Genomic DNA, 14,913 nt, shown 5'->3' with positions numbered 1-14,913 from the left:
TGTTGTTTTTTCGTCATGCTTCATATAGAATCCGTTTTACATCCACATCTGAGACAGATCTTCTACACAAGGCCTAGAAAAGAAAATGGCCTTCTCTTTATTATTCTGATATTTTTATTTTCTCCAAAGCCGTATCCCATCCCTCTCTGTGAAGTGCCATAATGGTAGATATATTTATATATATTTATATATATACGTAGTTATATTTTCCCTTTTGTCATTTGGTACATAAAGTGAAATCATTGCGTGTTGTTTGGCTGTGGTCTCTTAGTAGGCAAACAGGAAGGGGAGGAGCTTATGCAGGATCAGCAGAGTGATGTAAAGGAGTGGTTCGGTGGCTGCCATGGTTCCGGAACCTGCAAATGTCAGCGAGAGAGACAGAACGGTCTGTTAGATCACAGAGCACTCGCACATAAAATGTTTAAACATTCATTTACCGAGAACATTAGCAGTAGTTTGACAAACAGAGCATTTTCATTGCTTTTAGTCGGAGGACGTTTCTTGCATCAAAATCTGATTCAGCATGTGGGCTGTATATCACATCATTAAAGTCCTTCAAATGGCTCTTTCATAACAACTGCTCAGCAGTTTTGCTGTTATCGCCTCATTCCTCCATCGAATTTGACAATCTCATTTTACAAGACCTAAATGCCGTCAGCTCTGCTGGAGATGCTGAAAAAACATGGCGCATAGCTCCTAACACGGAGATAAAAGCCCTATAGGGCCTCCATGTAAGCTACTTGCCCTCGTGTGGAAACTACATGACATTTCCACTTTGTGACTGACAGCAAAACAGCAGCTCACGGGCCTTTTGAGAGCTAGCCAACAACGGCGCAGCAGAGTACAGAAACAGATTGCGACATGAGCGCGCTTACACAAACACACAACAAACACAAGAAAATGCCAGAAGTGCGATGCATTTAGATCACACATTCCTCCGATACAGAGATGTACGCACATTCTAACACAACATAAACACACTAGTAATGATTCACTGCTTAAACAGGGCTGCAGTGCCGCTGATTTTTAGAGTGTGAAACGGCCGTCTGTTTTCTGCAGTTTTGATTTTCCCATGGCCATTTCTCACGACGCCCCTTTACTCTTACGGAGTCTCCCATCATCCCCGAGCAGATTAGCATGGCGTGCCAGGCTGCATCGTGACAGGAACATCGCGCGCGGCATGCTAGCACGACATCACACAAGCTCACAAGGAGCATGTCTTACAGTGGGCTCCTGGAGCGTGTCCATATGTCTTAAGAACCCACGTTTATTTTGCTTCCTCTCTTCTATCATCATTACTGCAGAGGGAAGAGGATGGTGTTGTACTCATGCATGGTTGGTTGGGTTTGTGCAGGGCGGTTGGAGAAACGGTGTGGTTCAATTTCATGCTCTTTCTGCAAAGTCAAACATTACAGCAGGGCTTACTCTTGATTTGACAAAGAAACGTTCAGCTTTTCCTCTGTATACTTTGTATTAGTATTCTGTATGACGACGTAACTGTAAAAACCTGATTGAAGCTATAGTGGGCCACGCATTTGCTGAAACCAGAGGATCGTCCTTCAAAATGTCACTCCGCACGCAATGAAAATCCCTTACCATGGGACATGATAGATACACACAAGATTAGACTAAACAAGGGTAAGTGAATACACGAACAGACGTGCAAATCAGCTAAAATGGCAAAGTCATGACCCTGACTGCTGTGGAAATAATTACAGTCAACATCGACGCAGAGGGCTTCTGCGTCCAGCTCATTACTCACATGTCGCCAGTAATCTCCTCCTCTTCCTCATTTAACCCTCTAGAAAAGGACATTAATCGGTTCGCTTAATAACATATTTAATGAACACACCCCAGTGATCGAGGTCAGTGCCACTTTTAATAATATTTTATAACCTTTGAAGGATTATGGTTCTCATGCAGTTTTGTAGAAATGGGAAAGGTAAATCACATCTTCACACACAAAAAAAAGCCCACGTTTGTTTAATTATTCTTACCGGTCGGACAAGAGTAAGTTGTCTGAATTCTTTAGTTCTGGTGAATCGATTTGTAAGGATATTTAAGATGTATGTGAATTCAGGCACGTCTTCAGCAGACTGACTGAAGAATGCAGAATATTTAGTCTCTGGGCCATTTGTGTTTTCTCACTCTTTTAACTATATGCTACATGAAGCATCCTGCCTCAGGTCTCGCCACAACCTTGAGATTACGTTTTCATGTGGACTAGTCACTGCAAAAAGCAGAATTCTCTTAACTGACCCTGTTCTTCTTAGACATGAATGCTTAAATGCATCAGCTCACAGCAATATTCACCTCCGTCCAGCCCTCGGGCCATGCACAAATGACCTGACATTCTCCATTAGCTTCTCCTGATGCAATGCAGATTGCTTTAATGATGGCAAACCATCCTGATCTATGTGCTGTCCACTTCGGAATCATTTTATACTGGTAGTAACATTAGTACTATAAATGCAGTTTTCTACAGATTTGTTTTTAAAAAAGAATAAGTCACATGTCATGTTTTGCTTTCATCAATGGTTTCTACTCCCTTCTGATCTCAGCAGGTGTTCTTACGCGGAGCTATAATGGCCCTTGAGGGCCCACTGGAGGATCAGAAGCGGTGGACTCTAAAGATGAAGGATTAGAGGGTAACGGCGTGATCATATCTGTTGAGCTGACGCCGTGTCCCTTTCCCTCTGAGGGATAATAGAGTTTCAGCAGCACACTCTGCACACCTCAAAATCCAATTGACTATGGATTGTCGAAACCATGCTTTATAAGCTACAGGCATATGTTTGGCCTTCCCAGCATGCCTGTGAATGCGGAGGCTGATATAGTAAATCAATGACACCTGCGAACGATTTCTCGTTTCAAGTACTTAAGATGCTGATAGATCTATAACAAGCTATAATATCAAAACATTGGTACAAAATAGCAGTGCAGTTATGATTTCTTCACACGAATGGATGACTACGAAAAGGAAAATAAGAAACATGAATAAAAAAGTAGAAATGAAAACGGGCGGGTGACACGGGGGACATGAGCAAAGCTTCAGCGAACATAAGATTTAAGCCAGAATGGCTGAAAAAGAGGGAATATCGATCAAGCCAACACATTTAGTATAATGTATATTCTGGCAATTGACCTATTTTAGCCATTTCACCTAGGAAAAGACACTGAGACAATCAGTTATTGCTTAAATGTTATAGACCTCAGTCAGGGTAATGATATATATTTTTACATTTTTGACAGGAACAAAACAAGGCTGTGAGGCTGTTAGACGTATACGGTGCATTCAATGGATTGTACTGTTGCTTAACAATATACAGATTGTTCAGTTGCTGAAACTTCTCTCTAAGAAAAAAAAAATCAGTAGAAAAAGATTTACATAAAAGAGTTTTGAAAGCTGTGAGCTCTGCAAATTATGTGATCTAAGATCTTTTTACAACGCGTGCCTTGTTACATCCACGTTCAACATGCCGTCTAGCCTGAATAATGTCTATAGGATTTTTGGCAGTAGCTAATTACATTTGAACCTGATGCATTACATAACCTGATAAAGCAACAAATTATTCAAAGAATCCCTTACACTTAAATCAGTATTTTTGTTCTATCCATCCATTATCATGACAAGCAACTTCTTTTGGTTAATTGCTTGGTTTCTCTCTCTGTGAATCCAGTCACTTAAATAAGAATCTATGCATTCGTGAATTTTGCGTAAGGGCGAAAGATTTCCCCACGTAGATTTTGCATTAGTTTTAACAGAAAGCTGATTGGTTTGAAAGTGACTTGTGTGCGATCTCTGCATCATACATCTACACTATTGACAATAGACAATGGACCTTTTTTACCCATGAAATTTTGTTAATGTGACTGCACCTTTACATGATAACCGTGATCGTTCTGGGACGTGTTTTTGACAAATTGCCTTCCTTCTCCTTTTGCATTTTCCCACTCGTTTGTAAGCCATGTAAAATGCATTCGTTCATTTAATAGTATTCCCACATTACTCGACGCTGAAAATTATGCAAAGTGTGATGAAATAAGAAGGGACTATATAAATCCAAACAAAAATGGTCACAGGAGACTCATTTGAATAGCATGTTAAGACTAGATGGGGACTCGCTTTATATTAGGTGGCCTTAACTACTATGTACTAACATTTAAATAATTTGATACAATGCACTTATTGTGTACATACATGTTTTTTACATTGTACTTACATTTAAAAAAATACCTGCATGTAATTTATTTCTGTAGTTACATTTACAATAACACTGTTGACACTTCCCTTACACCTAAACTCTTATACCCTACCCATATCCCACCACACCTGTCCCTAACTTTACCTGTAGCCCACCTCAATATCATAAAAAGTGTTTTGCAATAAAATATGAACACAATAAGTACATTGTACTTATTTTTTGATGTAAGTACATAGTAGTTAAGGCCACCTAATATAAAGTGGGACCACAGATGGAAAAGTTATGTGATCGGATCACCAAAAACACATTGTAATAATAGTTTGAAACAGGGCCTGATAAAATGTGCAAAAAGAAAGAACCGTCCTGGCTATTTTGTGACTGATTGCGTTGCGTTACTCTTTCTGTGTTTGGTGTGGTACAAATTGCTTCCAACTGGTTAGTAGACAGTGTAAGTGTAAAACAAAGTAACATGCTATTAACAGTAGTAAACAGTGGCAGATGCTGTGTATCAAATAGCATCTTGTTTGCACTATGTACAAATAGTGATAGATGCTATCAACAAAATAGATGTAACATGGGATTGTCTGAGCTACAGTATGGTGGGCAGATTAAGTGAAAGCTTTGTCAATAGGGTTGGCTATTTGTGTAAATAAATACTGCCATTTTGTTGTTAATTGTTCCCATAACTCTTTCCCCGCCAAACACGGAATTTACCGTTATTTGTGAGAAAACGCTTTCCTGCCAAACACGGGAGAACGGGATGAGGCCGCGGATATTAGTGATGATGATCGCCATCTGCATGACGTCGGCCTCGTGTCTCACGGAGGAGTGACGGGAGTATAAAGGAGGAGTGACGACAGTGAAGGACGAGAGAGGACCAGGCCTGGACTTTAATTTGTGTTTTATTTATGTTTTGTTTATGTATGTGCGCGGCAGTAGTCCGTGAGGGGCTGCCGCTTTTACTTTCACTTTGTTTATTTATTTGATTAAAGTTTGTTGTTTATTGTCCGCCGGTTCCCGCCTCCTTCTTCCCTGAACCTACATACCTCGTTACAGGGCGCTATTACGCATCTTCTGAATGAGTACAGAATCTCCTGATAAAAAAAAAACAGATGAAGAAGACGCCAAAAAACAAGCGATCGTATGTAAGCAGATGCATAGGTAAAAAAACGTGGTCATCAACATTAAACATCATATAAATCAAAACTATCTAAAGTTAAAGTTAAGAATTAAATGTCGACCCAGGACGAGCTATAGGACTGTGCAAGCATTAGGGGTGTTGATGGACTCCATCTACTCCATCTGTGTTTGATCATCATTCTGAATCTGATCTGGATGTAGTCTTTGACAAAAACGTGATTTCCTCAGCTCTTTGTTCAAAATGTTGCTTTTTTAATGAAACTTACCCATATTTAAGTGTTAATAAAAAAGGAATGCATGAAGCTAGAATAAAACTTTTTTTGTTGTTTAAAAGCAGAGGGTCTGCTCTTTCTTTTGTTATATTGCATGCTCAGATATTCATAAAACAAAATATTCTATGGGCCATTACATTTTTGGCCAAAAACCCTGGCGGTGGCTGGGAAAGAGTTAATTTGATGCCCTTAGCGTTAATGAAATTAATAGATGATCACAAACTATGACTATGTCAGGTTTAAATACAAATTCGAGACAAACAGCTGACAATGAGTCATGAAGCTCTCTGATTTTCCTCTGGATTGTCCATTATTCTGTCACCTCCCATTTTTAAACATCTTCCACACCCATTTTAACCAGCTATCATATGTGACCCTGGACCACTAGTCATAAGGGTCAATTTTTTTAAATTGAGATTTATACATCACCTGAAAACTGAATGACTAGGCTTTCCATTAGAGAGCGCCCAAGCTTTCCGTTTGTTAGGATAAGACAATATTTGGCCGAGATACAACTATTTGAAAATCTGGTATCTAAGGGTGCAAAAGAATCTAAATATTGAGAAAATCGCATTTAAAGTTGTCCAAATGAAGTCCTTAGCAATGCATATTACTACTACTAATAAATTTTTTATGTATTTGCGGTAGAACATTTACAAAATATCTTCAAGGAACATGATCTTTACTTAGTATCCTAATGATTTTTAGCATAAAAGAAAAATCGAAAAACCCATACAATGTATTGTTGGCTATTGCCACAAATACACCCATGCGATTTATGACTGGTTTTGTGGTCCTGGGTCACATGTGTTTTTCATGCTCTGAAGCTTACCTGCATCTACCTCTCTCTCTCTCTCTCTCTGTTAATGCGATTCATGTAGCCAAACAAAAGCTGGATTTAGACAACACTCCCCTTGATTTCCCTAGTGTATTCAGCAGGTACACAACTAAGCACAGTGTCCCAACATGACAGAAGCAAAGATGAGACAATTAACACTCGTCTATGAGTGCTGAAGTGCTTCCCACACAGTGACAATGCACAAACATATCCAGTAAATAAACGTCTGTGGCGGGGCGCCTGCAGCTGGATGAGGCTCATCAGTTAAGTGTGAAAGCTGTCCAGCAGCACTAAACACTGGGCTTTTCCCCTCAAGCATGCAATCAACCCATCACCACAACCCCCTGCACTCGCTCTCGGGGGGGATCGCAATTTGATGACAGGTGTTTTAAGTTTGGAAAATGTGTGGGAGGCAAAAACGAGCTTGAAAAGTAAGTAAAATCAACCAGGAATGGCACACATGCATTCTGTATAATTATCACACGCAAAATAACCAGATTGATGTCAAAGCGCATTAGATGTAGAGAACGTAGAGTTCTGAGAACACGCACACGCACACACGAACAGAGACTAGATTAAAACAGCTGTGCGGCTGGAGTGATATAAACTTATCAAGGGCGCCAAGGTCACCTGAGGTGGCCTGATGCATTGTGGGTAGAGACATTGCGTAAGCCTGTGTGTGCTTCTCCTCTTCTCCTATCTATTTCTCTTTGTTGTATTTGTTTCTCTCTTTCTATTTTTGCTCTTGGATTGTCTCTTTACAACCTGCCTCCAAACTGAACATTCTGTCAACGTTTACAAACTCTTTCATTATTGTGTGAAACACACACATGTTTTCATGTTTTTTCAGGGACTTTCCCTAGACATAATGATTTTTTTACAGTACAAACTGTGTATTCTATCCCCTAAACCTACCCTTACATTTTCAAAAATGCTTCATTTAGTCTGATTTATAAGCTTTTTTCCTCATGCGGACCAACAGATGGACAAGGATTTCAGATATTGCCATCTTCGTGGGGACATTTTGTCCTCATAACATAGAGGACCACACACACACACACACACACACACACACACACACACACACTTTACAATGACAAAACCATTTACTTTCATTGTATGCAATGCTAAAACATTTTTCTAAATATCATTTTTCTAGAAGTTTGTGGTAGTGTTTCACAGAAGAAAGAAAGCCATACAGGTTAGGAATGACAGGTGAAGGTGAGTAAATAACGACAATTCTCTTGTTTTTTTGGGGAGTGAACTATCCCTTTAACTCTCCATCTTTCACCCTCCTCCTGTCCCATTCCTCTTTCTGATGCAAATAGCCAAATGTAAGGGTAAATCTTAAAATTAACTTTATATTATTCATAAATATTCTTAAATACCCCAAAAAACTTTAACGTCACCTTAACCTGAGGACAACCAAGAGTAGCTTAATTATACAATCAGAAAGCACTGGCATTAATATGAAATGAGCTTCTGAATGAATTAAAGAAACTTAATCCTTGGACAATTTCTTATTCCAGTAAGAATGACTTCAAATGGCATTTAATTATAGACCACATCAAAAACACACATTTTAATGCTTGACACTCTCATTAGAGGAGCGGTCAGACAGGACCTGTTCCTTAGAAACCAGCATTTTTGTAACCTTTTTGCTTTTAGGAGTTTTTGGGGGGAATCTGTATCCTTTTTCAAAAGTGCAATGAGTTAATCTGCTCTTTCCATTAAGGACAGACATGCTACCAAGTTCGCTGGGAAAAATAACAAATAAAATAAGGGGAAGCAGCAAGAGGCAATTCGATGCACCTGACAGCGTGTAGAAGGCCAAGCTTATCAGCTCCCGTCCGTGGCATTCCTTTAATATTAATTGTTTCTGCCACTCAATGAGATGACATTGTGGAAAAGTGACAGAAACACGTTTCCAAAAGAGTAGGGGTGCGTCTGTGAGAGAGAAAGAAAGTGAGTGTGAGCAGCGAGGGGTGAATTTTCTTTCTCTCCTCAAAAAGCTGATACTGTGGTCAGAACTGGAAGGTGCAATCCTTCAAATGTGGCAGATGACTCTTTAACCTTCTCACTTCAATGACAAAAACGGAGCTCTTAACCAAACGGGGGAAATAGAAAGCCAAGATAAATTTGAGATCTTTCTGTCCATGTTAAATGTGCCAAAGCGCTTACAGACACATGGCAGTATGACTAGCGTTGGTTGGCTGGTTTTGAATTAATTTGTCTCTGTGAGAGACGGGCTTAAAATTCCTTTCCACATTCATAAATGTATTACAGAGGCTCTCCATCATATTAAATGCAGTTACACAAGCCCACAAACAAAAATAGTTATTTAATTATATAATTATTTTTAAACTAAACAATGCATTTTAATATGTTTGACCATAATGCCTATAAATATGTTATTGTGATCTGCAATTGCATATAATATGGAAGAAATTAGCATTGACCCAAACCACTAATGATTTTAAACCATGGTTTGTATTTCCGAGCAAAGGCAAAATACCTAATTATACAAAACACATTCCCGTTTTTTTTTTTTCTTCCAATAAATATGGTTAGTTGATTTTTTATTACAATCCTAAATTTAACCCATTCTAATGGGAGAACAATAAAGCAGGAGGTATCCGAATAAATAGACAGATGGAATGATACACCGTGGAGGATCAGTGCACTGGCCCTCTTAATGTCCGACATGCTCGCTCGCCAAATGGCTGCCTCCATGTCTGGCTGCACTAAAGACAGGGCTGGCTGAGCATGTTGGCACACATACAGTCACTCCCACACGCACACACACACGGATGTATATATACACACGGTTGTCATGGTCCCAAAACAGCATGCGTCACAGTTTTATATATCATCAAATGCATCCTGCTGCTTAAGCTTCTTCATCAAGAAAGATAGCATAAAAAGCTCAATTTACTAGTCTATTAAACATTTGACAGTTTTAGCCTCAAACAATACTGTTCAGATGAATAAGACTTCTTTTTTTATCGTTTCGCTCAGCAAGGACACATTAAATTGATCATAAGTGACAGTAAAAACATAAAAATTTCTATTTCAAATAAACACTGTTCTTCTGAACTTTCTTTTCACCAAAGAATCCAAACGGATTCTTTTGTTTCAACATAAAATATTACATGGCACAGCCGTTTACAACAGTGATAATAAAATAAATGTTTCTTGAGCACTAAATCAGAATGATTTATGAAGGATCATGTGACACTGAAGACTGGCGTAATGGCTGCAGAAATAATATTTCACAATTATACTGTTTTTGTAAATGGAGCTTTGATGAGCATAAGAGACTTCTTTTTTGAAAAAATACCTTACCGACCTCAAATATTTGAACCGTAAATTAAATGTAAATTAATGTTACACATAATAGGATTGCTTTGCTGATCAAGCATGCAGAATCTCAAACATTTGAATTAAATATCTTGTTATGAGAATCTAAAACATGATAACATTCTCATGAGAAGAAGTGAATTGTTACAGTTATAAAACAGGACGAACAGGATGATATCAGTTCTTATTCGCCAACTGATCCCTATAACTCAACTAATGACAGGGACATGAGACTTCACTGTTACTTTCCACTACTGTAACTGTAAACTTCTGAATTCACTGTATCAGTCTATAGTCCACAGCAGGGTAAGTCACTGCAGGGTAATGCATCCCTGCCACAAACAAACTCCTCTGGCTCAGCTAGAGACTTGATGTAATCGCCCTCCGTTGTCTGCAGGAATCAATCCCGCTGTGACAGAGGCAAGAATCAGAACACACCCAAGCCTCTAAATCTCCAATGAAGCCCCCAATAAATAGAGGCTTGACCCTGAGGCCAGAGTTAAAGAGACAAGGTGATATCTTGATAACCTCCTCTGTCACACTGCACCATGGTCATAAAGAGACAAGAAGGGTCGAGACTGATGCTCGGAAGCTGGACAGGTCGCAATACCACTTCCTTAAGACAGACATTGTGTCGCCAACAGCTTTTGTTGCTTGCATTTTCTCACACAGAGCATAGAATGCACGATACATAAAGTATTACACACACACATGTGCACACACATAATTTTCTCCCAGACAGCCTACTGAGCAGACAGAGGTTTGATATGGCAGGGTGACAAATTAAACCTTCCAGCAAATGTGATTATTCTGAGATGTGCTTCAGTTGATAAGTGTGTGCGTGGGCCAACAATCTCTTACATCACGGCAACCAAATGTCAGTACTGTGATAGAATAACCTGAAAGCACCAATCCTGAGCAGGAGGTGGGGGGTGCTCGGTTGGAAGCCAACTGTTCCCATAAGGAAAACAGCTTAATAAACATAGTAAATAATGTCTTAGTGAAAATCTCTTATGGCTAAGAGAAATAAAATATCATTAGCTCCGTATGACAACAAAAAAGTCAATGCCAGTCCCACCATGATGAAAAAGCAATGTGTAGGGGCCTACATAATTCGCCTACACTGTTTAGGGGAAGGGCAATAAAAGTTAATTGCCTACTCTCATCACACACACACACACACACACACACACACACACACACACACACACACACACACACACACACACACACACACACACACACACACACACACACACACACACACACACACACACACACACACACACACACACACACACACACACACACACACACACATTCTTTTTCAAAACATGTATCAGAAATAGACAGCACTCTCAGGAGATATTTCAAAAGCCAAATCTGCTCAATGATATCATCTTTAAAGGCCTTAAGTGTATAGTCATTTAATAAAAATAAATGTTCTGCATTTCAATATGAGCCACATTATAGTATAGGCTACACCAAAACTTCCAAATAAATGTGTTTTACATTAAACAAATACGTACTTGGCTTCATAATTGAATTCCATTCAAAAAATCTTAAAAACACTAAACGCCTGATTATTTTTCCTCACTCGGTCGCTCGGTGTCGCTGTTGCACTGTCACTCACCGGATCCGTGCTGTTGTCTCTGGATAGAAGAATTGCCTGGCCGAGGCGAAGCTGACGACTTGACTGCAGATCCCGTCGTAGTTGTTGAGGCGGGAGCGGGTCCCATTCCTACCGGCGGAGGCACGCGGGGTTTTCCCTGACCCTGGCCCGGTTCAGACGTGGCCCGTCCACCCGTCGCTGTGTTGCTGTTCCTCAGTGGCCACCGGTTCTGGATGTGAGACACGGCCTCCTCGGCCAGCATTCCCTCGCGTGGTGTCACGCGCAGAGTGGCCTGCACCTTGTATTCCTGAGTCTCATCAGAGTACAAGTCCAAAACCCGACATTCATACACTCCCTCGTCCTCCTTCCGCACACCCGAAAGACTGAGCTTGTGGGAAATGGCGTTGCCCTGGACCCTCACCGTCTGCTCACGAAGAGACAACAGGTTTTGTTGACATGTATCAGGGATTTTGCAACCCAGTCTTATTAACCATTATGTTATTATTTACCATTAAACAAAACGTTATTATTTACTATTAAACAAAATATGGGGGTGGGGTTGGCGGACAAACTTGTTACGCAAAAGTACATTTTAAATTCCACATATTGGCTTATAATTAGCAAGCAAAGTAGCCTAGTAGGCAAATCATTTTCTTCTGTCGCCAAATTGCTTGTTCTTTTAGAAAATGATCGCGTTCGCGTGTGGTGGTAACTATAGCAACAGTATGCCGCTCGAGAACTTTGCGTGGAACAGTATAGCTTAATTTGCCAAACATAGGCCTAAGTAGCTGACTTTCATTAATTATCACTTGTCTTTTATTCATTACAGATTAACCTCTCACATGCAGGCTATAGTTTATCAAAAGCAATAGTCTTGAGCATAGGATTAGAGCGAATACAAAGTGTAGAATTAGCCTGTAGATTGTTTAGTTTTAGAAATAAATAACCTCTCTCTCTCTCTCTCTCTCTCTCTCTCTCTCTCTCTCTCTCTCTCTATATATATATATATATATATATATATATATATATATATATATATATATAGTCATTAGTAGGCCTATAAAAGATGTCAGCTCCGGGTAAGCATTTAAGAAACGTCACAATAGCGTTCTTTTGCCTGTTTATAGTATTTTTTTTTTTTTTTTTTACTTTTATATTTTCGTTTCTTTCTTCAATCGAGATTCGTCACATGTCCTAATGTCATTAACAAAATATACAATCACTGTAGCTAAATAAGGATTTGTTATACTCACGCTTATTTTCGTGGCGTCCCGGTGGGCAACCTGTAATAGATCACATCAAAACAACATAAGTAGCCAGCAAGAGTAGTTTAATTAGGCTACTCGTGTCACAATATCAATGGGCAACTTTTATTGAAGCTTGAAAGACCATACAATTAACAATGAACGAGAGGCCCACTTATTGGCAGCTAGCACCATGGACAGCAACAGTTCCCTTTCAGCTTCATATGTGAGGATTCGTAGGCTATTACCGGTTCAACTGACATCTATAGTGTTCAACTTTCACATGTCACTTTCAATTGGCTATAAGAGACCTTCATCTTCATTGATAAAGCGTGGATGCACACCTAGTTTTTTTTTTTCTTCAAAGTTTTTTCATGTAGCTATGAACATGTATTTATTTATATACGCTATTTATTTATTTTCTATCTATCATTAAGCATGACATCACACTCGTAACATCCGTTTAAATGCCCACCCACAGACACGCAACCCAACTTGATTCAACGACGTAAATTAATAATGGATCGCCTCAGTGCGTTTAATTGGGATCACTCATCACAAGGGATTCAACTGGACACGTGAAGCCCTGCCACATCCCACTGCGGCCATCAAACAACACTCCTGGTACGACTCGAATACTTATACTAAAATGCCTGTGTTGATGCTTTGAAAACAACGAAAGCCCCGTTACCTTGGCTCTGTTTGCCGGAGCACTAATTTGCAGTTCGTGAGCGAGCTCTTTAGGGGCCGCTTCCTTGAGGTACCACCATTGAATCTCCAGAGAGAACGGCGAGACTCCGACGGCTCGAAAAGCGCACGGCATCTCTATGTCCTCGCCCTCACCGACACTCACATCTTTGGGCACTTCAGTAAATGTGGCTTATGAAGAAAACACATCAACAACAGATAGTTTGGTTAAAAGAAACCCCTCGAATAAAAGGCCTATATTTAAGACGTGACATATAGCCTACCTTTTGTGTTTTAAAAGCGTTGTTATAAATTGTATCTGACTTCAGTAGGTCTATAATATTATGGTTCAGTTGGGAGCATGCGGTCAATTCTCTACACGTAATCATAACAATTTATTACCTTTAATATTTTCATTCAATAACAGGTTCAATTTGCAAAGATGTAGCATGAAAAAGCTATTAAACTTAATTAAGTATACAGTGCATTAATTTCACATAAGAACAAAAAAAGACTGAAGTGGAGAATCTCGACAGACTGTGCTCGCGCTGAGGAAATACGCAACATGGGAGAGACTAAAAATCTGCCCAAGTTTACTCACCATTTACACAGAATAGCAGGGGTGCATTCAGAATGAAATAATAAAGAACGCTGTGGAGTCCCCGTTTTTCCATGTCATAAATAAGGTGGTTAGACTGGAGAACGAGTGAAAGCGGTCATTTGACCTGGAGATACAGGTTTTATTTCATTGGCATCTCCATCATTTCGTCTCGTCCGGGTGTATTCTATTAAAGATATAGTTTCGTTCCCGAAATGTAGAATAAAAGGACTGAAATCTCCAAAGTAAGATACTCCAAAACGATGCTGCGTCAGTCAAACAAAATGTAAAATCCAATGTTGCGGAGCAGAAAACCCCTTTTCTGTTGAGAAAACTGTGTGAAAAGTGTTGTTCTCTTGAGTAAGTATCCTTCGCCCCTAAATAATCCTCTGTTCCACCATTTGCTTCGTATCAAGGTAAAACTTGCTTTCAACAGTAAGAAATCTGCTCACTTTGGTCTCCATAAAAAGAGAAAAAATCCGTGATTCGCTTTCACCACCCATCACAAAACAATCCTGCGTCTAAACCCGCGAACCAAAAAAAAAAACTAAAAACTAAAAAAAAAAACAACGTCGGAAGACGAGATTCCCTCGACGTTTTTAAGGAGCAGTTAAGCACATAAACGAAGAAGCGGCATCAGTGGATCGTTCCAGCTCGCGCGACCGGAACCCTCTGCTTTGTGTGTGAGCGCGTGAGCAGCGAGGAGGCGCTTTGGCATTTCCAGACCACTGACAGACTGACGGGGTTTGGGAGCAAACTAACCGTCTCTGTCTCTCAAATAAGCATACGGCTCGACCAATAAGAGGAAAACCGTAGCAGCGGACGTGTAGCCTAAAGCAAATCTCTGGGAAATAAAAGGAGCTTGCGGTTCACTCTGGGAGATCAACAAGCGACTAATAAATTAACAGCCGTTGCGTCATGACCAGATGCATTTCATTTTAATATGAAACTCCGATA

At 39.8% G+C, this 14,913-nt stretch overlaps 1 protein-coding gene across 1 annotated transcript; it reads right to left on the bottom strand.

Annotated features, from left to right (window-relative positions):
* Positions 1-267: 267 nt before the first annotated feature.
* vstm2b (V-set and transmembrane domain containing 2B) lies at positions 268-14,641 on the bottom strand (the record flags this gene model as incomplete). Its single annotated transcript, XM_079844696.1, has 5 exons — positions 13,960-14,641; positions 13,363-13,550; positions 12,681-12,710; positions 11,449-11,851; positions 268-356 (listed from the first exon to the last, which is right to left on the bottom strand). The coding sequence occupies exons 1-5, from the start codon at positions 14,030-14,032 to the stop codon at positions 268-270; spliced, it is 783 nt and encodes a 260-aa protein (XP_079700822.1). The 5' UTR covers positions 14,033-14,641.
* Between the last annotated feature and the right edge of the window lie 272 nt (positions 14,642-14,913).

The sequence above is a fragment of the Gobio gobio genome (genome assembly GCF_949357685.1).
Source record: "Gobio gobio genome assembly, chromosome: 2".
NCBI classification, from domain to species: domain Eukaryota; kingdom Metazoa; phylum Chordata; class Actinopteri; order Cypriniformes; family Gobionidae; genus Gobio; species Gobio gobio.
The sequence above is the reverse complement of the archived record's forward strand: the minus strand, read 5'-3'. Positions and strand labels throughout refer to the sequence as shown.